Genomic DNA, 27,700 nt, shown 5'->3' with positions numbered 1-27,700 from the left:
CTATATAAAAACCACCACAAAACTAATATTAATAGTTAGGTAACAAATTATTTTATATAAGGTTATAATTAAAAAAAAAAACTAAAATCCAGCAACAATCTGAATACCAAGACAGTCATTTTTTAAAACAGGAAAGAAGTCAGAGAAATGATGTGACTTTCTTTTCCAATGTCATTAAGGCAGCCAAACCAGCTTCTGAAAGATTATGACAATACGGAGACATAAAATATTATGACACGCAAATCAGACTTGAAGAAATTCATTCACTTCATTTGCCGGTAGCAATTAAGAGTTTCTTTTAAACAACTAGATAGTTTCTTTCTCTGCCAGACAAAAAGAGAGAATGAGAAGGCATGTACAGATAGTGTTGTGACTTGTCCTCCCTCCTCTCCTCAGCCAGGCCCCTCCTGTCTCCAACCAGGCCTTTTATCAGACTCCGAGTCTGATAATGAAGATGAATGGCCTGTCATGCCAGCCACCGGCCCTGGTCCCATGCCCGGAGAGGATTCCAGGAGTGAAAGGAGTAGCCCAAGAAACCTCACTCATACAGTGTGTGGTCCTTTGGCTCAGCCTTCAGAGCAGGAAGCCAGCCAGGTGCTGGAATTAGTCGGAATTACTCCCTTTCCCAGACGCTGACAACAGATCCAGCTGAAGACAATTCAAAGTGGGAGGACCCTCGCTTACGGAGATCTGAGAGGCGATGCCAGCAGAAGGAAGGGTGGGGCAGGCCTGGATAAATGCTGAATCATGGAACCACACCCCACAGCCTATATAAAGGACCTGCTTTTGGCATTTCAACCTTGAGTCAAGCAAAGTCTTATCTAGTTTGTTGATATCGGACTCTATCGCTGAAGTCACAACTTGGACTCCTGCCTGCCCTGATAAACCTCGAAGGAACTTGGCAAGCTGCAAAGGCTTCGTTGCCAAGTTTGTTACGGACTTCCTTGACTCGTTCGTTGGAGTGGGAGTGGCACACGACAGATAGTTTCAGAATATTCATTTAAATGTGGCTTCCACAGGTACAGTTGTCACCTGCCTGTCTCCATGGTGTTACTACTATGGACATTGCTGGCAGCATAAATATTGATTTAAAGCTAACCCCAATGATTTCTGTACTGAACTTACACCATAACAAATAACAAGGGTTAAATGCACACATGCTTATTGCAACTCCATGGGGATTTGTCCTGGGGGAAGATGTTCTAATGTTCAAGGCCAGTGATTTTCAAACTTGGCAACTTTTAAGATGCGTGGACTTCAATTCCCAGAATTCCTCAGCCAGCAAATTGAAAAAACAATGACCTAAGATCATCCTTCAAATTCCTTTTGATTCCCCAGAGTAAAAATCCAGCTCTTTTAATTTTTCCTCATCCTGATTCTACTTAAAGTTGTTTTCTTCCTTGACTTATTCTGTGAATCCCACTTCTTGTACTTTCATGATAATTCAGTTTTATTTTTAAACTATTGTTGAGCCTTCTGAAGGAAGGAAGAGAGTACAAAAGTTGGCTTGAAACTCAACATTAAGAAAACTAACATCATGGCATCCGGCCCTCTCAGTTCCTGGCAAATAGATGGGGAGAAAATGGAGGTAGTGACAGATTTTATTTTCCTGGACTCCAAGATCACCGCAGACGGGGACTGCAGCCAAGAAATTAAAAGATGCTTGCTCATGGGGAGGAAAGCCATGGCAAAGCTAGACAGCATACTAAAAAGCAGAGACATCACCCTGCCAACAAACGTGCGTATAGTCAAGGCTCTGGTTTTCCCAGTTGCAACGGATGGCTGTGAAAGTTGGACCATAAGGAAGGCTGAGCACCAAAGAATGGAGGCCTTTATACTCTGGTGCTGGAGAAGACTCCTGCGAGTCCCTTGGATTGCAAGACTATCCAACCAGTCAGTCCTATAGAAGATCAACCCTGTCTGCTCTTTAGAAGGCCAGATCCTGAAGAGGAAACTCAAATGCTTAAATGGCCACTTAATGAGAAGGAAGGACTCCCTGGAGAAGAGCCTAATGCTGGGAACGATGGAGGGCAAAAGAAGAAGGGGACGACAGAGGAGGAGGTGGCTGGATGGAGTCACTGAAGCAGTCGGCGTGAGCTTAAATGGACTCCAGAGGATGGTAGAGGACAGGAAGGCCTGGAGGAACATTGTCCATGGGGTTGAGATGGGTCGGACACGTCTTCGCAACTAACAACACCAAAGGTTTACTCTACAGTTTCAACCAATCATAGTCAAAAGAACCAAGGTTTAAGGGATGGGAGAGGGAAGGAGGATTGAATATCAAGGACAGGTAGTCCTTGGTTAGCTACTGTCTTGTTTAGCGATGGTCACTTCTTAACATTTAAGCCTACTAGCCAGATCATGATTCTTTTGGCTGTCCTTTGTTCTCAACAGGCGTTTATCTGAAAACAGTATCTGCATACATGGACATCACCAGATGAAGCAGATAGAAATCAAATTGGCTATATGTCTGGTAAAAAAAGGTGGAGGTTACATCATCAAAACCCATCTAGGTGTTGACCGGAACAGGACAAACTCAAGTGCAGGTCCCAAGTTAAACTAAAGAAGAAAAGAAAAAAAAAGCCAACCGGTTTCCACAATATGAACGTATTCAGGTAGTCCTTGATTTATGAACCCAAAATTTCTGTTGCTAAGCGAGAACAGTTAAGTGAGTTTTGCCCCATTTTACAACCTTCCTTGCCGCAGTTGTTAAGTAAATCACTGTATTGCTTCTTGTCCTTCCTTCAGGTGCTTTGGAGAATAGCTAACCCTAACCCCACCATAGAGTCTCCTCCTAACGCGGTGTCCTTTTTCCTCTGCTGACCGGAAGTCCGGTTCCCCCACCATAGAGTCTCCTCCTAACGCGGTGTCCTTTTTCCTCTGCTGACCGGAAGTCCGGTTCCCCCACCATAGAGTCTCCTCCTAACGCGGTGTCCTTTTTCCTCTGCTGACCGGAAGTCCGGTTCCCCCACCATAGAGTCTCCTCCTAGTGCAGCGTCCTTTTTTCCTCTGCTGACTGGAAGTCCAGTTCCCCCCACCATAGAGTCTCCTCCTAGCATGGCGTCCTTTTTCCTCTACCTGTCCTAACCGAAAGTCCTATCAATTGTGGAGCCGACCAGCGACACAAGCCGTAGCAGAGGGATGAAAGAGCCACATGCGGCTCCAGAGCCACAGGTTGCTGACTCTTACCCTGCATAGAAAGAGAGAGAGGCCAGTTGGTCAAGTTGACTTTAGAAAAAGCTGAGAGAACAACGTCACTGAGACACACTGGTTAAAATGAGAAGACAAATGAAAAATAAAAAAACAAAATGAAATTGCTATGCGCTTCACTGATTACAGAAAGGCTTTTGATTGTATTGGTCATGCCAACTGGAGGAATGTCCTATTTCACTGCCCTCAGGCAAAACCAATTTACAGGTCAGGAAGCCACAGTATGGACATAGCCGGTGTGTTGTGTCTGCGCCCGCCGAGCTGGGCCCCCTGCCAGAAAGTAACTTGGAAAGTGAGGGGGAAGGGCCGTCAGGACTTACATCGGGAGCACTGGCTTCCCTGGCTCAGCTCCAGGAGCCAGAGGCAGGCCAGGTGGAGGAGATAACGAGGCCTCCGTCCCCTGACTCTTCCCCCCCCAGGCCACGCCTCCAGACCCAGCTGATGGCAATCAGGCCTGGCTGGACCCTAGGTTTCATTGGTAGGAGAGGAGGGAACAACAGAAGCAAGGATGGGGCAGGCCTAGGAAGTGCTGAGTCATGGAGCCACACCCCACAGGATATAAAAGGCAGCGAGAGCTGCTGTGTCTCTTCGTAGCAGGCAAATTAACTGCTTAACTAAGAACTGAAGTACTGTTTGTTCCTGGGTGACTCATCGGTGTCGAGGGAGATAACAGAGACACTTGGCAGACGCTCGCTATTTTGCTGCCAGAGCTGATAGTGCCAGCTAATTAAGCCATCACTCGGACAGAGGCGAGGGGGGACAGAACACGGTGGTGGAATGCTGCTGATTTAACAACCAGTTCGGTGACTGTGCGCTTTGCGTGCACGCAGGTACCTAAGGTGCTTGTGCGCAGCGCTGAAAATGGAGCATTTAGAAGCTCAGCTGCTTACCTTCCAAGTCAGCAACAGTAAGTAGAACAGCGAGGGGGGGAATCAGCTGTGCCGCTTGATTGAGATGAGTTACAAAGCAGGAAATAAAGGACAGGATAGAGCACGGGCAGGTGAGAGGGGCGCTACCGGTTTGCCCAAACCAACTGAATACCCCCTCTGGACACAGCGCAGCAGAAGAGACCAAAGGGTGAGACCAGGCTGTGCACTAAACCTATACGCTGAATATATATGAAGGGAAACAGAATTGGAAAAAGGGTGAATGCGGTTTTAAAATCGGGAGGAAGAAAACATTAATAATCTGCTTTTTCATTAAGTGAGATCTAATCTGGCAACGGTTTTAGTCATCGTTGTGCTTCAGAAAAGAGCATTTAAACTACACATACAACTATCCTTAAACCTCCTAAAAAAACCTCCTAAAAAAAGGTAGATAGCAATAGCACTTAAGAGCTTTCAAGCCCTCTTTACGCGGTTTACAGAGTCAACCTCTTGCCCCCAACAATCTGGGTCCTCGTTTGTCTGACCTCAGAAGGAAGGAAGGCTGAGTCAACCTTGAGCCTGGTGAGATTCGAACTGCCAAATTGCAGGCAGCAGGCAGGCCGCAGCAGTAGCCTGCAGTACTGCACTCTAACCACTGCGCCACCGTGGCTCCTCATTTTCAATATAAAATTGTCCTTTAAATCAGGGATCTCCAAACTTGGAAACTTTTAAGTCGTGTGGACTTCAGCTCCCAGAATTCCTCAACTAGGCAATGCTGGGAGTTGGGAGTACACAAGTCTCAATGATGCCAAGTTTGGAGACCCCTGATTTAAAATCAAGTGGTACAAATAAAAAAACGTTCTTACCTAAAACAACATCGAGAAATGCACAGCCGTTCTGGGGGTTTCCTACAGTACTTGATCTCCCAGAATTCAGCGTGTTTCCATATTTCCGAGGGTTCACTTCTCGCCGCCCATGTCTTCCTTCTACCTTTCTACCCCTTTCCATGTATCTTTTCCCCTCAGGACTGCACAGCTAAGTTTTCCTTATCTTACACATCTTGCCTGAGCAGCTAAAAAAAATCCCTTTGTTTATTGAATATATTATGACATCAGAAAGTGCTGAGCTGCTGAGAGATGCAGGGACCTGTGAAGTGGGCTTTTTGCATAACAACTGGAGCTGCTCTTTGGTTACTGATCCTGGCTTGAGAGCATTGTTATATTACTCTGTCCAGATCAGGGGAAGTGGTGGCGGCGCGGCGGCTCAGTGTTTAAAACACCGGGCTTGTCAGATGGAAAGCCGGCAGCCCGGGTTTGAGACCCGAGGATCACACGACAGGGATGGGTTCCCGTCCTCACCTCAACTCCTGCCAACCTAGCAGTTCCAAAGCATGCAAATGCGAGTAGATAAATAGGCACCACTTTGTGTGGGAAAGTAACGGCGATATCATGCTGGCCACGTGACCGCAGAAATGTTTTCGGACAGCACTGGTTTAATGGCCTTGAAATAGAGATATGCGCTATCTCCTAGAGCAAGGGTGTCAAACTCAATTTCATTGAGGGCCGCATCAGGGTTGTGGTTGACCTTGCGGGGTCTGTGGCCACAGTGGGCATGGCCAGTTGGACGTCATTCATGTCAAGGGTGCCTGTGGTGGCCTGAGCACTCTGCCAGTGGGCTTCCATGTTCTGTTTTCAGCTGCAATGGCCTCCTGCAACCCTCTACCAGCGAAAATGGAGCTCAGGAGGGCCGCACCCATTTTCGCTGGCATAGGCACTGTGGGCCGGTCCTTCGCGGTTTACAGGGTGGTCCACGGTGGCTTCCAGATCTAAGCACCCCATGGGCCAGATGCGGCCCAAAGGCCTTGAGTTTGACACCCCAGTCCTAGAGTCAGATACATCTAGCGGAGTAAAATCCGCAGGGACTCCTTTACCTTTTACTTTACCAGGTCAAGAAAGAGAAAACCACAGGGTTTATGATCTTCATGCCTCACTTTCAACTCTGTTTTCAGTGCTCAATCAAAGGCTGTGACTTATGGATGGCTGAGCTAGGAAGGAAGTTAACAAAGAGGGGGCAGCGTAGACATCGAATAATAAATTCTCCAAAGCACCCGAAGACAAGACAAGACAAGACAAGAAGCAACAGATGAAAACTGATCAAAGAGAGAGAATCGAATCTCTCCCACTTTAACCAGGTCCTGCAGAAATCGTGCAAAACCCCATATATTTGGGGTGGCGGGGAGGGCATGATAGAACTGTGACTCCTGTATCTCTCTTTTATGAGACCGTAAGAGAAGGTGGGTTGAATTACCATTCTGACGGTTCTGTTGTGTCTGCGCCCCCCGAGCCGGGCCCCCTGCTAGAAAGTGACTTGAAAAGTGAGGGGGAAGGGCCGTCAGGACTTACCTCGGGAGCACCGGCTTCCCTGGCTCAGCTCCAGGAGCCAAAGGCAGGCCAGGTGGAAGAGATAACGAGGCCTCCGTCCCCTGACTCTTTTCCCCCCAGGCCACGCCTCCAGACCCAGCTGATGGCAATCAGGCCTGGCTGGACCCTAGGTTTTGTAGGCAGGAGAAGCGGGAACAACAGAAGCAGGGGTGGGGCAGACCTAGGAAGCGCTGAGTCATGGAGCCACACCCCACAGGATATAAAAGCAGCGAGAGCTGCTATGCCTCTTCGTAGCAGGCAAATCAACTGCTTAATTAAGAACTGAAGAACTGTTTGTTCCTGGGTGACTCATCGGCATCAAGGGAGATAACAGAGTCACTTGGCAGACGCTCGCTAGTTTCCTGCCAGAGCTGATAGTGCCGGCTAATTAAGCCATCGCTTAGACGGAGGCGAGAGAGGACAGAACAGGTTCTGAAAAGGAGATATCGTAAATACTACAGGTAAACCTCGACTTACAACCACAACTGAGTCCCAAATTTCTGTTGTAAAGCAAGACATTTGTCAAGTGAGTTTTGAGACCGTTCTTGAGTCAGTAGTTAAGTGACCCCCTCAGCGGTGGGTTTCACATTATGTTACTACCGGTTCACCCCGCCCGCCCGCGCTTGCTTCCACACATGCGCCCAGCCTTCTGTGCATGTGCTTTGCTCATGTGCGCGCCTTCCACACATGCGCCCAGCCTCAAAAACGTGCCTAAATAGGTTGGCATAGAGCCTGGGTGGGGCCACCCACAATTTCTACTACCGGTTCGAACCGGTTGCCGAAGGGGGATCACATGAACTTGGGACACAGCGACGGTCATAAGTATGAACCTGTTACCAAGCATCTGAATTTTGATCAAATGATCATGGGGATGCTGCAAAGGTCGTAACTGCGAAAAACGGCCATAAGTCACATTTTTTTTCAGTGCCGTTGTAACTTTGAATGTTCACTGAACGAACTGTTGTAAGCCGAGGACTACCTGCATATGACAAAATTTCATTTGGCTATGAATCTCTCTGTAGTAAGGGATCGAAGGAAGGAGAGAGTTTATCCATGCATATGTTCTGTCTTCCCTCGCCTCCATCCGAGTGATGGCTTAATTAGCCGGCACTATCAGCTCTGGCAGCAGAATAGCCAGTGTCTGCCAAGAGCCTCCGTTATCTTCCACGACGCTGGTGAGTCACCCAGGAACAAACGTTAGCTCAGTCAGTGGATTTGCCTGTTACAAAGAGACACAGCAGCTCTCGCTGCCTTTTATATCCTGTGGGGTGTGGCTCCAAGACTCAGCACTTCCTAGGCCTGCCCCACCCCTGCTTCTGTTGTTCCCTCCTCTCCTGCCTACGAAACCTAGGGTCCAGCCAGGCCTGATTGCCATCAGCTGGGTCTGGAGGTGTGGCCTGGGGGGGAAGAGTCAGGGGACGGAGGCCTCGTTATCTCTTCCACCTTGCCTGTTTCTGGCTCCTGGAGCTGAGCCAGGGAAGCCGGTGCTCCCAAGGTAAGTCCTGATGGCCTTCCCCCTCACTGTCCAAGTCACTTTCTGGCAGCAGGGCCGGCTCGGGGGGCGCAGACACAACAGCATGTTACTGAAATGTCAGAGATATCACACACACTAGATCAGAGGTGGACAACTGTGACAACTTTAGGACCTGGGGACTTCAAGTCCCAGAATTCCTGAGCTAGCTTGCTCAGGAATTCTGGGAGTTGAAATCCACAGACCCAAAATTTGCCATTGTTACCGCCCCTCACACTAAATCAGGGGTTTCCAACCTTAGTAACTTTAAGGTTTGTGGATTTCAACTTCCAGAGTTCCTCAGCCAGCAAAGCTGGCTCAAGTACACAAGCCTTAAAGTTACTAAGGTTGGAGACCCTTGCACTAGATGATTCAAGAAATAATTCTACCTGAGTCAACCTTAATAACATTCATATTAAATACCCCGGAATGTTTTGCATGTACAGATAGTCCTTGACTTACGACCACAATGGAACCCAAAATTTCTGTGGTTAAGAGAGACGTTTGTTAAGGGAGTTTTCCTCCATTTCATGACCTTTCTTGCCTCGGTTGTTAAGTGAATCACTGCAGTTGATAAATTAGGAACCCGGTTGTTAACTGAATCTGGCTTCCCCATTGTGTTTGCTTGTGAGAAGTTGATCCCATGACCTTGGGACACAGCGATGGTCATAAATATGAACCCATGACCTTGGGACACAGTTGATCCCATGACCTTGGGACACAGTAACGGTCATAAATATGAACTCATGACCTTGGGACACAGTTGATCCCATGACCTTGGGACACAGCGACGGTCATAAATATGAACCCATGACCTTGGGACACAGTTGATCCCATGACCTTGGGACACAGCGACGGTCATAAATATGAACTCATGACCTTGGGACACAGTTGATCCCATGACCTTGGGACACAGCGACGGTCATAAATATGAACCCATGACCTTGGGACACAGTTGATCCCATGACCTTGGGACAGACACAGCGACGGTCATAAATATGAACCAAATGCCGAGCATCTGCATTTTGCCAATCTCATTGTACACACGTTGTGCATTGAAAATAAAGAATTGAATTGAACTGAATTTTGATCACATGATTATGGGGATGCTGCCACGGTCACAGCTGTGGGCGGGAAAAAAACCCAGCGCCATCCCTTTTTTTCAGGGCCGTTGTTAAGTCTGAACGGTCACTAAACGAACTGTTGTAAGTCGAGGGTTACCTGTACTGTGACAGCTGCTGCAGAAATGACATCAGATGCTACTTTTGCAATGTATAATAAACCGTTCAGAAGCTTTTTAATATACACCACCAAAGGCCTCACGAGATAGCTGCAGGGAATCAATAAGACAAATTGCATTTAAAAGTAGGCAGAGATGCTACTTTTTGAGGGAATTCTGAGCAAAATGCTCATTAAATGCTCTGGCTGGGAGAAAAGGAACTGCTGCTGAGAACCACCAGTCAATCCACCTAGCAAAGAGGATGACTCATCAAGGGACAATAAAGCCAGACAGACAGACAGACAGGAGAATGGGGAAGGCTGGCAGGCAGAAACTCCTTATCGTGTTGACACACGGAGGGGAGCTTGAGAGCTAGCATCATGAAGGGATTTGATTAACTCTGTGGCAGCCAGGCATTTAATTCAAGAGAGGGAGAAGGACCCTGGAGAGTTCTCAAGTCATCCAGGTCATAACTGTCTCCAAAGTGCTTTTCCAAAAAAAGGCAGCTGGATGGTTTTCTCCTTGAGGAAGGAGGACAAAACCGTCTCATCGTTTCTCCTCCAAGAAGCTCCATCAGTTGTCAGAAAAGTTCATCGGAAAAGGAAAAGCTTTTACTGAGTTGGACGTGGATTGCAGGTAGTCCTACCCGGTGGCACAGCGGAGCCCAAAATTTCTGTTCTTAAATGAGACCGTTATTCAATGAATTTTCGCCCCCTTTCACAACCTTTCTTGCCACGGTTGTTAAGTGAATCAATACAGTGGATAAGTTAGTTGCCCGGTTGTTTAGTGAACCTGGCTTCCCTGTTGACTTTGCTTGTCAGAAGGTCGCCAAAGGGGGATCACGTGCCTTGAGACACAGTGACGGTCGTAAATACGAACCAGCTGCCAAGCTTCTGAATTTTGATCACATGATTATGGGGATTGGGGTGGTATTCCCTACCGGTTCACAAATGTGAGCGTGTGTGCTCGACCACACATGCGCCCAGCCTTCCGCGCATGTGCTTTGCTGGCGTGCACGCCTTCTGGCTCCACCTCAGGAGCCTGTTCCTATGCATGAGAAGAGCTGCCAGAAGGCAAGAGCAGCTCAAGCAAAGAGGATCACTCAGGAGTAGGGCCAAAAGATGATTGGCCCCTCCCATAAAGCTTAAAAGACCAGCAACAGTGTTTGAGTTCTTTGCTGGAAAACAACACTGATAGCCTTGCTCCTTGTCTTGCTGCATTTATTTCTTGTCGGCGTCTTCTGCCTTTGAACTTTTGCCAAGAAAAGCCTTTGGCAGTTTGCCTAATTAGACCAAGGTTGGTGATAAGACTGAAGAATTGTGTTATGAAGAATTTGCTTTAAGTTAGTTGGAGAATGAAGTACTTCTCAGCTGTTCTAATAAAGTTTGTTTGTTTTTACACTGACTGAGTTTCCTACTACCTACTTGGGCCTGGGTCACAACACAGCTACCTTTATTACTAGTAAAAACAATCTGTCGAAAAAGCAGTGAGAAATTGCTCTTTTGGCAGAAATGGTTACTAATCGAGTCACCAAAAGTTGTAATCCTATGCTGGTATGGAAGAAACCTAGATGCACTCTATTGAAGTTCTTGACTCCAAAATGCATATGTATATCCCCAAAAGAAAAAAAAGAGAAAAAAAACCCAAACAAATGATAGATGTAAGTAAACAGTATACAGTGAATATTCACAATCTGAACCGTGTTGCCACAGAAACAACCCAGATGTACAACATGTCATGCGCCGATAAGAAACTAATTCAAATAAAGCGACAGATCTTGAAACAGAATCGGAGAAGGGGGGAAATCCAAACAGCATTACAACTAGTCCCCAACTTACAACGACAATGGAGGACATAATTTCTGGACTGAGTTGTCTTTTATTCCTCTGAATGTACTCCTGGTAATCCAGCCTACCTACTATATTTCAACACAAATGTGCAGAAAATGTTAGATATGCTGGATGATAGAATGAGGAAGAAGCAGTGTGGTGGCCTACAGGTGGAGCTCTCGCCTCACAATCAGGAGGCTGTGAGTTCAATCCTAGGTAAAGGCAGATACTTTTCTCTCTCGGCATACTGTGCATATACTGTATCTGCTGAACAAAACTCTGCATTGGCGACAGGAAGGGCATCTGGCCAGGAAACCCTCAGCTCCATTCAGTGGCCCAAGACTGTACCCCGCATGTGATTACGGAGTCTTTAAAAGAAAATGACAGAATGAGGGCAGTTTTTGAAAATCAAGGTGTCCAAAAGAGCACAGCATTTGTTTGACAAGAAAGAGGAAACGATAGCAATCTGCATATTTGGTGAAAAAAAAGAGCAAACTGATAAATCTGCATACCTTGGTAAATAATATTTTTTTACTAAAAATGAGGGACCGAGCGAAGAAATTTTAAGACATGCAAATGACACTAACAAAACTTACATAGAATGCGTTTGGAGGAATGAATATCCATACCATATTATAAATAATACCTTGCATTATTTTTCCAAGCTGGTTAATTAAAGGATATCGTAACAAACTATTATCACAACTCTTCAGACTTAGCAAAGCCACTATGAGCCAATTTATGCTGCAACCTTGAGGGCATTCAAGACCTATTCACTTTAGAAGTGGCATATCTGTTTCTGTTCCCATTTTTGTTTCTATTTTATTTTCTTATCTACCTAACCAAAACAAACAATTCAGTCCTCAGAAGAGATGTTATTCATTATTTTGGTTATTTTTTTAAAACAACAACAGCTTTAACTGTTCACATGAACAGTCTCTCTCTTACTTCACTCCTTAAACACGTTTTAATTAGACTTTAAAAACTTCCTTCAAATGTGCATTTTTTTTTTAAATGTAAAATGCTACCAAGGTTTTGTCAAGCTTTAATCAAGGTATTTTAATCTCATTTTCAAGTTAATATGTTGCCACCTACTGGTTCACTCTGACAACTGATATCCGAACAAGAACTTTATAATAACTCCACATTTTTTCCAGTGGTGGGTTTCAAAGTTTTTACTACTGGTTCAATGGGTGTGGCTTGGTGGGCGTGGCATGGTTTGGTGGGAGTGGCTTGGTGGGCGTGGCAGGGGAAGGCTACTGTAAAATCTCCATTCCCTTCCCAATTCAGGGGAAGGTTACTGCAAAATCCCCATTTCCTCCCAATCAGCTGGGGCTTGAGAGGCAGAGACTAGAGGTGGGCGGGGCCAGTCAGAATTTTTACTACCGGTTCTCCGAACTACTCAAAATTTCCGCTACCAGTTCTCCAGAACGGGTCAGAACCTGCTAAAACCCACCTCTGAGTCTTCGGAAAAGGGCGGGATATAAATGTAAATAAAAAAACCAACTGCCCAAACACCAAGTAAATTTAATTCCTCTTTTCTGGGGTTACTTACCATCCGGAAGTATATAACAAACTTTGATTTGGGAACCAACCATCAACTACAGGACATAAGCACAACATGGTTTAGCAAGGCATGGCTTGCCAAAGACACGAAAAAATGGGGAAAAAGAGGGATTTGGCAGCCCTGAGATTTCTGTAATGGTTGCACAGCATGAAAAACCTTAGAACATTTTGTCCTGCTTGTTTTTATGCGCCGCTCTTAACTTACCAAAGCCTCCATTTCTGTCAAAGAAAAGAATTATTTTGAAAGTCTTTTGCAGTTGTGGATGAAATGGAAAACCTGTTTCATTCTGAACACCGAAATAAAACAGCCTCCCTTTACAAAGTTACAACAGAAAAAGCGTGAGCGATTCATGTTTCAAGAGAACAAAACCTGAAACATTTCAAAAGTGGGTGATTTCTTTGTATCGCACATAGGTAATTTTCTTCATCCTAACTTCAGAAAAATTGGCCCAGGGGAGATATCAGTCCTATCAATGTTCTGTTATAGATATCCAAGTTTAAACACTTTGTAAGCAATGTTAGAAAATATGTGCTTATTTCTATTTGTTTTCCTTGATCAATACAGAAAAGTTAAATGGAAAAAGAATTCCCTTCAGTCAATTTTTGTATTAATTGAAAGATATACAGCCCTCAAAACCAATGAACACAACAACTACACTTATGGGTCACAAAATTAAATATTAGGTCAGAAAAACTTCTTAGGGCTGTTCCTTAAGACAAAATATTTGAATTAATGTGGAATGAAACATGCTTAGGTAAAATTCCAAGCTTGGATAACAAATCTTATGTGTATTTAACAGCCACAGCTAAATATCTCAAATATGTTAGCCGCATCAGTTTGCAAAATACCAATTTAAAAAAATTAGTGTGTTGATCGTATCTTTCTGAAGTCTTCAGTTGTTATTATTATAGTAAACAATTGGTGGAGCACACATAAATGAGGTAATGACATTTTATTAATGCAACTATTCAGACTGACCACTTCCTTTTATTTGGGAAACCACAAAAGGCAGGCAGCTATTCCACTGCCAGCATAAAAACAATTTAGCTGCCCAACTGAGAATAAACTAGTATTTTTAATTAATGATATATAATGATATAAAAGTCAGTTAGTCCCTCCCTCCCTCCTTCTCTCTCTCTATATATATTTGTTGTTGTTAGTTGCGAAGTCGTGTCCGACCCATCGCGACCCTATGGACAACATTCCTCCAGGCCTTCCTGTCCTCTACCATCCTCTGGAGTCCATTTAAGCTCACGCCGACTGCTTCAGTGACTCCATCCAGCCACCACGTTCTCTGCCGTCCCTTTCTTCTTTTGCCCTCCATCATTCCCAGCATTAGGCTCTTCTCCAGGGAGTCCTTCCTTCTCCTTAGGTGGCCAAAGTATTTGAGTTTCCTCTTCAGGATCTGGCCTTCTAAAGAGCAGTCAGGGTTGATCTCCTCTAGGGTTGACCGGTTGGATCACCCTGCAGTCCAAGGGACTCGCAGGAATCTTCTCCAGCACCAGAGTTCAAAGGCCTCCATTCTTTGGCACTCAGCCTTCCTTATGGTCCAACTTTCACAGCCATATATTGCGACTGGGAAAACCAAAGCCTTGACTATACAGACTTTTATTGGCAGGGTGATGTCTCTGCTTTTTAGTACGCTGTCTAGATCTGCCATAGCTTTCCTCCCCAGGAGCAAGCCTCTTTTAATTTCTTGGCTGCAGTCCCCATTTGCGGTGATCTTGGAGCCCAGGAAAATAAAAATCCGTCACTACCTCCATTTCTTCCCCATCTATTTGCCAGGAACTGAGAGGGCCGGATGCCATGATCTTATTTTTCTTAATGTTGAGTTTTAAGCCAACTTTTGCACTCTCCTTCTTCGCCCGCATATATTTGTTATCATGCACCAACAAGCAGCAAAGCTGTCCCGGTTTCTAGTGATGCAAGCTTTTCTAACTTCTATTGACCAACGGCAATTCTGTTTCAGCTTGTTTAAGCTCAGCTTATTCATCTTATCATCAAATTAATTATTCCAGAATTTGGCATTGAATGGCAAAGAACGACACAACTTAGGTTGGTAGCATCTTATTCATTATTCAAGAATTCATTGCTACTTGTGGGGCCCTTGGTACTTCTCTGAGCTTGGTTGTTTTCTTATAGACGTTTCATTACCCAACTAAGTAACATCATCAGACAACTAAGCTCAGAGAACCCCATTGTTCAACTGTGACTTACAAACACAGGTAGTCCTTGACTTACAACCATTCGTTTAGTGACCGTTCCAAGTTACAACAGCAAAACAGTGACTTATGACCATTGTTCACCCTTTGCAGGATCCCCGTGGTCACGTCATCAAAATTCGGAATAAATTGGCTCCTATTTATGACGGTTTACAGCGTCCCGGGGGTCACGTGATTTGCATCCTTCTGACAAGCAAAGTCAGTGGGGAAGCCAGGTTCGTTTAACCACCGTGTTAGCCACTTAACAACTGCAGGGATTCACTTAACAACCGTGGTAAGAAATGTCGTAAAATGGGGCAAAAACCTCGCTTAACAACTGCCTTGCTTTTAGCAGGGGAAATCTGGGGGTGGGTGGGCTCAATTGTGGTCGTAAGTTGAGGACTACCTGTATTTTAGCCAACCCAAGGGCAAGAAATAAAACAAAACAGTAAGAATGTATTCTTTTATTCTTCTTCGTTCCGTGCTGCCATGGGTGGGGAAAGAGGGAAGAGTGAGCAGTACAAATGAAAAAAGATCTGACAATTTTCAGGGTTCGCATGCTGAATTCGAATCAATAGCTCATGCAACTGCAAAAAATTAATAGTGGATGCAAGCAGGGAAGAAAATTTCAATTGAACGTTGGAAAAAATTTCCTAAGAGCAAGAACTGATCAATATAGGATTGATTCCAGTAGAAGATTCTAGTTTGTCGCAGGCCTTTAAAAAGAATCTGGATCACTAACTCCCACGAACACTTTCGTTGTAGCTTTCTAGGTTGAGCATCCCTCCCATCTTCTTCTAACGACCCCGTAATCCCTCGCGGGGTGGAGTCGGGGCAACTGAATGGAGCTGAGTGTTTACTGGCCGGATGCCCTTCCTGTCGCCAATGCGGAGTTTTATATAGCAGATATATTCTCATAGAATAGAATAGAATAGAATTTTTATTGGCCAAGTGTGATTGGACACACAAGGAATTTGTCTTGGTGCATATGCTCTCAGTGTACATAAAAGAAAAGATACGTTCATCATGGTGCCCAGAGAGAGAAATACCTGCCTCTACCTAGGATCGAACTCACAGCCTCCTGATTGTGAGGCGAGAACTGCACCTCTAGGCCACCGCACCACTTGTTGGGCATCGGCATCCCTCACATCCTGGACATAAAACTGTTTCAACTCCTCCCCTCGGGATGGTGCTCTAGGGCACTGCATGCCAAAACAACGAGACAGAGGGAGGGTTTTTTCCCCGTGATGCTCTGCTGAACACCTGATTCTCACAATACGGTCTTACGCCTAAGTATATTTCCCCATGTTGTATGGCTGTAGTAGCAGTATTATCCTTCTTACATTCTTTACTACTCCGTCTTATTGGTATTATTGTAATTACTAGTACTCCGTTGCTTTGCTTGTACATTGAGAGCTTCTGCCCGGAAACAAATTCCTTGTGTGTCCAATTACACTTGGCCAATAAAGAATTCTATTCTATTCTGAATTCTATCCTATCCTATCCTATCCTCTCCTCTCTTCTATTTCTATTTCTATTCTATCCTATCCACTATCCTATCCTATCCTATTCTGAATTCTCTCCTCTCCTCTCTCCTCTTCTATTTCTCTCCTATCCACTATTCTATTCTATTCTATTCTATCCTATCCTATCCTATTCTATCCGATCCTATTCTGAATTCTCTCCTCTCGTCTCCTCTATTCTATTTCTATTCTATTTCTATTCTCTCCTATCCACTATTCTATTCTATTCTATCCTATCCTATCTTGAATTCTCTCCTCTCTTCTCTTCTATTTCTCTTCTATTTGTATTCTCTCCTATCCACTATTCTATTCTATTCTATCCTATCTTGAATTCTCTCCTCTCCTCTCTTCTATTTCTCTTCTATTTCTATTCTCTCCTATCCTCTATTCTATGCTATCCTATCATATATTGAATTCTCTCCTCTCCTCTCCTCTCCTCTCCTCTCTTCTATTTCTATTCTATCCTATCCTATCCTGAATTCTATCCTATCCTATCCTCTATTTTATTCTATCCTATCCTATTCTGAATTCTCTTCTTTTCTCTTCTCTTTCTATCCTATCCTATCCTGAATTCTATCCTATCCTATCCTGAATTCTATCCTATCCTATCCTCTCCTCTATTCTATTCTATCCTATTCTGAATTCTCTCCTCTCCTCTCCTCCTCTCTCTATTTCTCTCCTATCCACTATTCTATTCTATTCTATTCTATCCTATCCTATCCTATTCTATCCGATCCTATTCTGAATTCTCTCCTCTCGCCTCCTCTATTCTATTTCTATTCTATTCTATTCTCCTATCCACTATTCTATTCTATTCTATCCTATCCTATCTTGAATTCTCTCCTCTCTCTTCTCTTCTATTTCTCTTCTATTTGTATTCTCTCCTATCCACTATTCTATTCTATCCTATCCTATCTTGAATTCTCTCCTCTCCTCTCTTCTATTTCTCTTCTATTTCTATTCTCTCCTATCCACTATTCTATTCTATTCTATCCTATCCTGAATTCTATCCTCTCCTCTCCTCTATTTCTATTCTATCCTATCCTATCCTGAATTCTATCCTATCCTATCCTGAATTCTATCCTATCCTATCCTCTATTTTATTCTATCCTATCCTATTCTGAATTCTCTTCTTTTCTCTTCTCTTTCTATCCTATCCTATCCTGAATTCTATCCTATCCTATCCTGAATTCTATCCTATCCTATCCTCTCCTCTATTCTATTCTATCCCCTATTCTATTCTATTCTATTCTATTCTATTCTATTCTATCCTACCCTACCCTACCCTACCCTACCCTACCCTACTTACCCCTAATCCTATTCTGGTTTGAACTACATAATTCTGAGGTACATATTAAGCCTTAGGTTCTATACAGTACAGTATTTCTAAATCCTTCCACAGAACATTTAAGTTCCTAGGTTTTTTTTAGTGAAATATATCTTGATTTCGAGCTTTGGTGAGAAGGCTTACACACCCACACCGTTTGCATTGTTCTTCTTTTCTGTGGCACAATCTCCTAGGATTTGTTGGTATCTGCTGGTCAGAAAGGCAGGAGTTAACTCATCACCAGGGTCCTGCCCATATGTTTAGTCAAGTCAGCTGATAAATTCTATTGCTTTGCGATTTAAATAAATTTTATATATTTCGTTGGGGAATTGAGCATTCCAATGTGCTGTTTGTTAACTATTTCAGACTTGCACGAAAAGACTATTGAAGTGACCATGTATCAAAAAGCTTTTTAGCTTCTTGATTGGGTCATCAGAATTCTGGCTTACAACCAGAAATTTTCACAGGAAATGTCTATCCAGCAGCCGATGCAAAAGAATAGTAAAGAGGACATTCATATATAGCACAGTGTACCAAGGGATGTAATCAGGTTAGGCTGTTTAGTTGAGCGCAATTCCAAAAATAAAATATATGAATAAAGGGCAGACTGGAAAACAAATTCCTTCTTTAAATGGAAACTCAATTTACATTCAGAGAAACATATCCGGTTTCAGATAATTGGCTTCTCAAGAGTTGAAAGAAAAAAAAAATAAGAACTGCCAAGGTACAATTCAGAAAAGAATATATTATTCAATTTCAGGATTACCCAAACAAAATTCATTTTTCAACCTCAACCTTAACTTTGACATGCATACAGTATAAGGCAACATAATTCTAATTAGATTTTTTAAAAAAAAAAAAAGATGGTGAGCTACATTTTAACTGTTTTATGAATATATTATTAGCTCGTGGTATGAATACTTCAACTCTCCATACAGTAATGCTTTTAAATTCTATGGTATCCACAAAACCCCTACACCAATTTTTTTTTTTTAAATTGCATTTTGACATCTATGTTTTGGTGGCTGAAATCAACACAGCTGCAGCATGTAATCTCCGTATTTTTTTAATATAAAAGGCTGCTTTACATTAAACTGGACACGTTCTTGGGCATTTGGAGGTTTTAACATCGTGATCAACATTTCGAGCGGGGGAAAAAAAAGAGTTGACCTACTTTTTCTTCTAAAGCAGATAACTGAAACCATCATGCCTGACTGACAGCCTTATGTATGCCCTTGTTCAATGGGCATAAGGCTATCAGGTGTGAAAGATCAAATTCATATGTGAAGGTTCAATTAAACCAATTGTTTCTGAAAATCTATGCACAGGAATCTTTTCAAGTCATGAAATGGGCACATACTTAAGAGTTAGATAGGGTCAATGGAATTCAATGGACTTAGTTTGCTTGTGGCTACATAGGGATTCTAAACCAGCGGTCACCAACTGGTGGTCCACGGACCACTGGTGGTCCGCGAGAAAATTTTGGTGGCCCGCAGAAAAATTATTTGCATTTTTTATATTGCACTAAATCAGGGGTTCTCAAACTACAGACCCTGAGACAGATACGTGCAATGAACGCTTGTGCTGCTGCAGAGAGTCTCGCCCTTCGGGGGTTTTTCTTGTGTAGGTCAGAGGGGGGCAGAAATTCCAACTTGGGGTCTGCTTCAGCCTCCTGGTGCGGGGCTTTGGGCAAAGGCTGGAGGGAAGCACCACCGGTGGCAAAGAGCCAGAGGGCCTCGTTCCAGTGGGACTGCATCATGGCCTGGAACTGGCTCACCATCTCAGCCCGCTGAGCTCCCAGGCGCCGGTACCTGGCCTTGCACTCCTGCAGGTCTTCCCTCTGCTTGGAAAGCCTATGCTCCTAGTCCTCAGTGAGGTGCTTCTGCTGAGCCTCCTTCTCAGTCAGATCCAATTTGAACTGAGCCAGCTGTTTTGCCAACTCTTTCTCGTGGTGGCTGCTTAGCTCCAAGAACTGCTTCCTGCTGGAGCCCTAAGGAGCCCAGGCGGGCAGGCGAGGAGTGGCTGGGAGGGGAGGGGTGAGTAGAGACCAGCGAGGCATCCCGTGATGTGAGTGACATCAAGTTGGCCACGCCCATCCAGTCACATGACCACCTAGCCACGCCCACCCAGCCAATCATTAGGGAGATCATATTAGTGGTCCGTGGGATTTAAAATTATGAATTTAGTGGTCCCTAAGGTCCGAAAGGTTGGGGACCCCTGTTCTAGATTGATCCCTCTTTGAACTCCACCCCATACTCCGCCACTCCTTCCCCTACGAAGGCACAGTTTTCCGACTAAACTCAGAAGCTATAAATGAAGAAACTCATATAAGCCTGGGACAAAATAAGCCAATAAAATAAAATAAAACGAAACCCTCTGTCAAGGATTTAATAACATGCAGAAGTCAGCTTCATTTGTAACAGGTTACTTTTATAATCAAATAGCAAAATATCCAACGAAAGACAGGACAAGAGTTGGTGGCTGTTGTTTTTTTAAAGAAAGAAGAAGCTAGGCTGTTATAAGACCTAATACCAAACATTTGAACAGAAATACATCATCCCGCAGGAATTGCCAGAGTTAAAACTTCAAAGCTTCCTTATCAGAACTCAACAAGATTGGGTGACTCTCCTCGGTATTTCTGGGTAATTTCAAAACACTCTTCGGTGTAGGCTCTTATGAAGATAAGCAAGGAGAAAAACCTACGAGAAATCTACCATTAAAGAGCTTTGCTCCTGCAATCCAAGTCAAGGGCTCACTATCTCTAGAAAAGTTCTCTCAACTAGCTTCAAAAAAAAACAAAAACTGGCTGGCAGGCCATAATTATTCGAGACCATGGTTTTTCCTCCAGCAGGAAATAAACATCTCAGGCAGGATTAACTGCGCCAAGAATTATCTGAGGTGCTTAATTCGAACCAATGTTTTACTTGGAAAGTTTTTACAGGCTTCGACAAAGGGAAGGTTGAGTTCTCAGTGAAAAACAGCATCAGGTCTTTGTGAGTTGCCTAAAGTCACGAACGGCGAGTGGGCGGCCGTATAAATCCTCTGAATAAATAAATGAATGAAGTGCAGAGCATGGAACATGTAGCATAACTCCTAAGAAATTGGATGGAGTTGTTTCCAATGCTTTTTCCCCTCCCCTTCTTTACAGGCAGTCCTCGACTTACGATTGTTCATTTAGTGACCGTTCAAAGTTACAATGACACTGAAAAAGTGACCTATGGTCATTTTTTGCACCTACGACTTGCAGCATCTCCATATTCACGTGATCAAAATTTGGACGCTTGGCAAATGACTCATCTATATGACTGTGCAGAGTCCCGGGATCATGTGATCCAGCGGTATTCTACCGGTTCAACCCGCACACACGCCAAGGTCGCACATGCGCCTGCCTTCTACACATGTACTTTGCTTGCACGCTCACCTTCCGCGCATGTGCCCAGCCTCAAAAATGTACCCAGAGCTGGGGGGGAGGGGCTCCCGTGATTTCTGCTACCGGTTCATGCGAACCGGTCCAAACCGGCTGAATGCCACCTCTGATGTGATTCCCTTTTGCGACTTTCTGACCATCAAAGTCAATGGGGAAGCCAGATTCACTTAACAACCGTGTGACTCACCAAACAACGGCAATGATTCCCTTAACAACCGTGGCAAGAAAGTTGTTGTAAAATGGGATACAATTCACTTAACCAATGTCTCGCTTGGCAACCGAAACGTTGGGCTCAATTGAGGTCGTAAGTCGAGGACTACCTGTAATAATACAGCTGAAGAGTCATCACTTTGACCTAAATAATTTTACTGCATCGGGAACAAACAGGTTGCCACTGGAGCTAGGAAATTGGATTATAGCATTGGAAACACTTCAGTGCTTAAATGCATTTTTTTCCCCTCAGCAGTTAACGATTGGGGTAAAACTACATAATTAAATTTCATGACTTGCTCAGCATACATACGATTTATTTGGCAGGTATAAGGACAGCTGATAGTTCTTGGTGAAAAAGACTGTTTCGAATAATTAATGTCAATTTTTCATTCATTACAAAGTCTTGCTGCCGCGTACAGCCTCAGCTGAAGGCTGACTTGGAACAACAATAAACAGCTGCATCCACACCATCGTCAATGAAAAGAATGGATATGGATTTATTGCTCAATAAGAAGGATAAAACTCACTTCTGGACGGTATTAACATGGTGCTGGTGTATAGAGAAGAGGAACAAGTACTGGTTCATTTTCAGATGGGAGGAGACCTCTAAAAGTAGCACATCTCACCTGCTTATGATAATTGTCACGGAACTTAAGAATTTGATTAAGTAAACAGGTATCTACAATTATAGTCATCAATTTGCCCCACTTCTATTTCCTGGATATTAAATCAAGGGCCACCTTCAAATCAATGAAGGCAGTACAAAAAACACACAAATGGCTTGAATATTTTTCATGAACTGATGCGGCGTTATGCATTGAACACTGTCTTGGAGTAGCCAATGTGCAAATTTCCCTTACGCTGGAAGAGTAATCAAGGATAATCCTCAACTGTAAAAGCAAACGAAGTATTAAACCTTACTCCTAGATTTTATGTACTTTGTGGGTATGTCCGTGTGGTTTAATTCCTTAACAGTAGGAAACTAGATTACTGTTTTCCTCTCAATTTATTTTATTTTTATTTTTAAAGCTCAGGTATCCCATGGCAATTTCATATCCAAATACTAACCAGGCCTGAGGCAGCTTAGCTAAGCCCAGATAAGGTGCTATACATGAAGATAAGTATGAAAATCAAATTTGCCACTAGAAAACAGGCAGTGATTCAATTTCTAATCCAGGTGGTTTATAAAGAGGGAAATATCAAACCAGAGCCTTGTTAACAATTACTTTTCCTCTTGTTGTTTTTATCCAGATGGAACTATCCAGTTGCCAGTTCTAAACCAGTTGGATTCTTTTAGCATTTTTTAGAAGCAGCAAAAAGACTTGGCAGTTCTCAAGCTTGTCATTACGGCCAGATCTGACTTGCTATAAGGATTGATCACACATGAGGGAACAGCTTCAACTTCTGAAGTAAGATGTTCTTGGTCACTATTAAAATCTGGATATTAAAATGGAGTTAAAAGAACTTTGTCAATTGCGAAATGAGTTTTCCGAAAAATACAATCTAATTTATCTTAGATGCATTTCTGTTTCCTGAGACGCGTTCTTACTGAGTAAAACCAGTTTTGGCTTCTTCTTTGGATTTTTCAAACTGTTTACCCTTTATGGAGCCCCTGCCAGACATTAATTCAATAAATAAATAATAAATAAATAGGCAGTATCAAGCCACTGAAGTGATGACACTGAACTTCAAAAAAAAAAAGATCGAATAACATGCAAGACCACACAGAAGGACAATAATAAACACAAAAGCCAAGATATTTAATAAAAGTCTAAAGCCTCCAACACAATTTCCCTAAAAACACCCGGAAAATAGCCTGTAGCCTAGTTCTAGCTGAAATTGAAAATGTTTGATTTAGCGGCTATGTGGCTACAATTTGATTTAATGCTTCTTTGTAGGCAGAGAAAGAACTGGAGAGAAAGAACCCTGAAAACTAATACTACAAGAAAAAAAGCTAGCTTGAATCCATCCTAAAGTGGTACAAGCAATACATACTATATAATATCACCGAAATCTTTAAATGATAACAACCCTTCAGGGACAACCAGATCCTTGGCAGCGATGCAAAAAAAATATAATTCTATATAAAAGCTACCTTGTGATTAAAGCATCTTAAAACGGGAGCCTCGTATATATTTGGAAAATCTCAATCTATATTGGGAAACGAAGCATTAAATCAAGCGGACCACAAAGGCAACTCTTTAAAAAGCGCACCAAAACCTTCACAATTTTTTTTAAAAAGATGCACAGCTTAAAAAGGACGATTCCTTTCACCGCCTAGTCAGTTATCAACAATTTCGGACCACAAGCACTCTTGAATGAAGCAAGCAAAGGGCCAGTCGCATCCACATTTGATGCAAGATTTTTGGGGAAGCATCAGCAAATCCCCCCCCCGCCCCGTTGGCTCCCATTCATTTCCCCCCCCCAAATTAAACCCCAGCTACCTACATTTGTGGTGCTACTTTTTTCAAGCCGAAATAAGGAAGGTTGGGACTCCATCCCACGAGAAGGAAGATTAAACGCTTAGGGCATAAAGAATCATTATCAGGAACGGCAGAGACACAACTCGAGGGAGTTATATCCACGGCTATTCACCCCAACGCACAAGATCAGCCCATCTTTGCCAGGAAAATGTACAGTGGACAAATGTACACCAAAGGCAGCATTTCATTGTGTGGTCCCGTGTGCAATGACAATCAAGTCAAGTCAACTAAAACGCAGCGATAAAACAGGTGCGGGAGGGGGGGGAAGAAAAAAAGGAAGGAAAAAAAAAAGACCCCAGCGGGTCAAGAAATTTCAGCACCCGAGCTGGACCTCTTGCAAAAACCCCAGGCCAAGTTGCGAGATGCCCGTTTTGCGACTTGTCACAAAACGAGGCTTGAACAGGGGACCAAAGGACCCCCCCCAAAAAAAAAAAAAGTCCCATGGAAAGATGGGGTTGAGAATCCTGAAAGCAGGAGATGGAGAAGTTTCTTGCCCTGCAAAATGCAAAATAAAGGTACCAAAGAGACCCACCCAGGGACAAACCTGGCACCGCAAACAACACAAACACAACAACACCGGTCCATAGACTCACTTTTTGTGATGGGTTGGGTGCTTCTCCTTCCTGCCCGGTGCTGCGGGGTGCTTGGGGCGGCGCCTCCGGGCCTGCAAGGCCAGCACTGTTAAAGGAGGGAGAGAAGAAGAAGAAAAGAAGCACACAAAAACAACAACACACATTATTGGAGGCAAGGAGCACGCGGGCGCCCGCTTGACGATGCAAGGGTTTCTCCCCCCCCCCCGACCCGTCTGGAAACCCCCGCCCGGCGACCCGCATCTCTCCGGGGACATGAGGGACCTCTTTCTCCGGCTTTCCCAAACGTACCTTTCCGGGAGCTCATCGCTCTCCGGCCACCTGGCCTGGCCCGGAGCCACACGCGCAGCTCCCACCGGCTCCGACTCCGGCCACCGATGCCGGGCGCCAAATCGAGGAGGAACAGCGGGGCCGCCTCACGCCCGGCCGCGCCTGCGCGGTTGGGCCGCGCCGGCGGGGCGGGGTGGTGGTGGAGGGAGAGAGGCGGAGCCAGAGGGGGAGGTCGCTAGGCAACCGGAGGGGCCGAGCCTCAGGGAGCCACGCCTTTTCTTCCACTACCTCTCTCTCTCTCTCTCTCCCCCCCAGGCTCAGGCGGGGTGACGTCATCCTCGGAGGCAGGTTAGCTTGGTCTGTCCAATGTTTGCGGGTTTGCAGCTCTGTGCATTGGTTAATCAGAATGGAGCTTGAAAGGGACCTTGGAGGTCTTCTAGTCCACCCCCCTGCTCAAGCAGGAGACTCGGATCCATTTCAAACAAGTGGCTGTCCAATTTCTTCTTGAAGAACCTCCAGTGAAATTCAATCAATCAATCAGAATGGAGCTTGGAAGGGACCTTGGAGGTCTTGTAGTCCAGCCCGCTGCTCAAGCAGGAGACTCTATACCAGGGGGTCTGCAAACTTGGCTCTTTTAAGACTTGTGGACTTCAACTCCCAGAGCTTTGCTGGCTGAGGGACTCTGGGAGTTGAAGTCCACAAGTCTTAAAAGAGCCAAGTTTGCAGACCCCTGCTGGACAGGTAGCTGTCCAATCTCTTCTTGAAGAACCTCCAGTGAAATTCAATCAATCAATCAATCAGAAAAGAGCTTGGAAGGGACTCTGGAGGTCTTCTAGCCCAGCCCCCTGCTCCAGCAGGAGACCCTGGTCCATTTCAAGATTGGGCTGTCCAATCTCCTCTTGAAGAACCTCCAGTGATGGAGCACCCACAACTTCTGGTGGCAAGCTGTTCCACTGGTTAATTGCCCTCCCTGTTAGGAAGTTTCTCCTTAATTCCAGGTTGCTTCTCTCCTTGACTAGTTTCCATCCATTGTTTCTTGTCTTGCCTTTTTGGTGCTTTGGAAAGTAAGTTGACACTCCCTTCTCTTTGTGGCGGACCCTCAAAATACTGGTAATCCTCAGGTTACGACCACAATTGAGCCCAAAATTGATGTTGCTAAGTGAAACATTTGTCAAATGAGTTTGGCCCTATTTTAGGACTTTTCTTGTCCCAGTGTTTAAGTGAATCATTGCATTTGTGAAGTTTGTCACACAGTTAACGTGCATCTGGATTGCCCATTGACTTAACCTAATTTTACGCAGCTTCTTTTCCAAAAACTCTACACTACTAACTAGAGCATACAAAACATTTGCCAGACCTATTCTTGAATACAGCTCATCCGTCTGGAACCCATACCACATCTCTGACATAAATACAATCGAACGCATCCAGAAATATTTTACTAGAAGAGTTCTTCGCTCCTCCGAAAACAACAAAATACCTTATACCACCAGGCTAGAAATCCTGGGATTAGAAAACTTAGAACTCCACCGACTTCGACATGACCCGTGTTTAACACACAAAATCATCTACTGCAATATCCTTCCTGTAAAAGACTACTTCAGCTTCAGTCACAATAATACAAGAGCAAACAATAGATTTAAACTTAATGTCAACCACTTCAAACTTGATTGCAGAAAATATGACTTCTGTAACAGAGTTGTTAACGCTTATAACTCATTACCTGACTCCATAGTCTCTACTCAAAATCCCAAAAGCTTCAACCAAAAACTGTCTACTATTGACCTCACCCCATTCCTAAGAGGACTATAAGGGGCGTGCATAAGAGCACAAAAGTGCCTACCGTTCCTGTCCTATTGTTCCCTTCATTATATCAAATTAACATAACTGTTGCATACTTTTACTTATATATATATATTTTTTTCTTTCATGATGTGTTGTTTTTATTTATGACGATGTTTGTGTATACTGTTGTGACAAAATAAAAATAAAAAAATTTTTTTAAAAAGTTGCAAAAGGCAATCACGTGACACCCGTCCGGGACCCTGCAACCGTCATAAATATGAGTCAGTTGCCAAGTATCTTTTTGATCACGTGACCATGGGGAGGCTGCAACAGTCATAAGTGTGAAAAAAGTCATGTCGCTTTTTTTCTGTGCCGTTGCAACTTTCAACGGTCACTAAATGAACCGTTGTAAGTCGAGGACTACCTGTACTAGAATACTGCTATCATGTCCCCCCTAGTCCTTTTTTTCGTGGTTGTGATGCTGGTCACACTTGTGTGATTTACATAGACGCATCGCTTTCCAATCTTTGCATTTCTGGGCTGCGAGGTGGGAAATGCGGGGGACACATTGCAAAAAGATTGGCAGGAAAATGAAACAGCTACAGGAAATTCTTGTTTTACGACGGTTCGTTTAGTGACCGTTTGAAGAGACAACAGCACTGAAAAAAGTGACTTATGACCGTTTTTCACACTTTATGACCCTTTCAACATCCCCCCAGGGTCACAGGATTAAAATTCAGATGCTTGGCAATTGACTCATATTTATGACGGTTGCAAAGTTCAGGGGTCAACTGATCCCCTTTGGAAATCTTCATTTAACAGTTACTAACTGAACAACTGCAATGGTTCGCTTAACAACTATGGCAAGAAAAGGTCTGAAAATGGGACAAAGTTCACTTGGCCACTGTCTCTCTTAGCAACAAAACCTTTGGGCTCAACTGCGGTCCTAAGTTGAGGACTACCCGTATTATCCTTCCTTTCTTTTGTGTTTTTTCCAGGTCAGTTAAATATGAATTAGTTTATGATTGTTGAATGATTGATGAATTATTCACTGCAGATTAAGCTTTATCGGGCTGGGGAGTTTCCTGCTTGGAAAAGATCTTGGAAAGAGAAGTGAAGGCTCATATTGTTTTTAATTAGATTTTTTTTATCTCACTTTTATTACTTTATAAGCATATCAAGGCGGCAAATATACCTAATGCTCTTTCCTCTTCCTATTTTCCCAACGACAACAATCTTGTGAGCTCGTTATTGTTATCA

At 43.9% G+C, this 27,700-nt stretch overlaps 1 protein-coding gene across 4 annotated transcripts in view; it reads right to left on the bottom strand.

Annotated features, from left to right (window-relative positions):
* Positions 1–24,827, bottom strand: part of SRPK2 (SRSF protein kinase 2) — a 144,631-nt gene extending 119,804 nt beyond the window's left edge. For 3 of the 4 annotated variants that reach the window (XM_058189762.1, XM_058189767.1, XM_058189766.1), the window contains exons 1-2: positions 24,677–24,827; positions 24,389–24,473 (exon numbers count right to left, since the gene is read on the bottom strand). In XM_058189762.1, the coding sequence (XP_058045745.1) occupies positions 24,389–24,473; positions 24,677–24,692 (101 nt within the window). In that variant the 5' untranslated portion in view covers positions 24,693–24,827. The remainder of the gene's footprint in view (positions 1–24,388; positions 24,474–24,676) is intronic. The other variant, XM_058189765.1, reaches the window with a different exon arrangement.
* Between the last annotated feature and the right edge of the window lie 2,873 nt (positions 24,828–27,700).

Source organism: Ahaetulla prasina, chromosome 7, assembly GCF_028640845.1.
Source record: "Ahaetulla prasina isolate Xishuangbanna chromosome 7, ASM2864084v1, whole genome shotgun sequence".
Taxonomy (NCBI): domain Eukaryota; kingdom Metazoa; phylum Chordata; class Lepidosauria; order Squamata; family Colubridae; genus Ahaetulla; species Ahaetulla prasina.
Note: the sequence above shows the minus strand (reverse complement) of the source record. Positions and strands in the feature narration are given on the sequence as shown.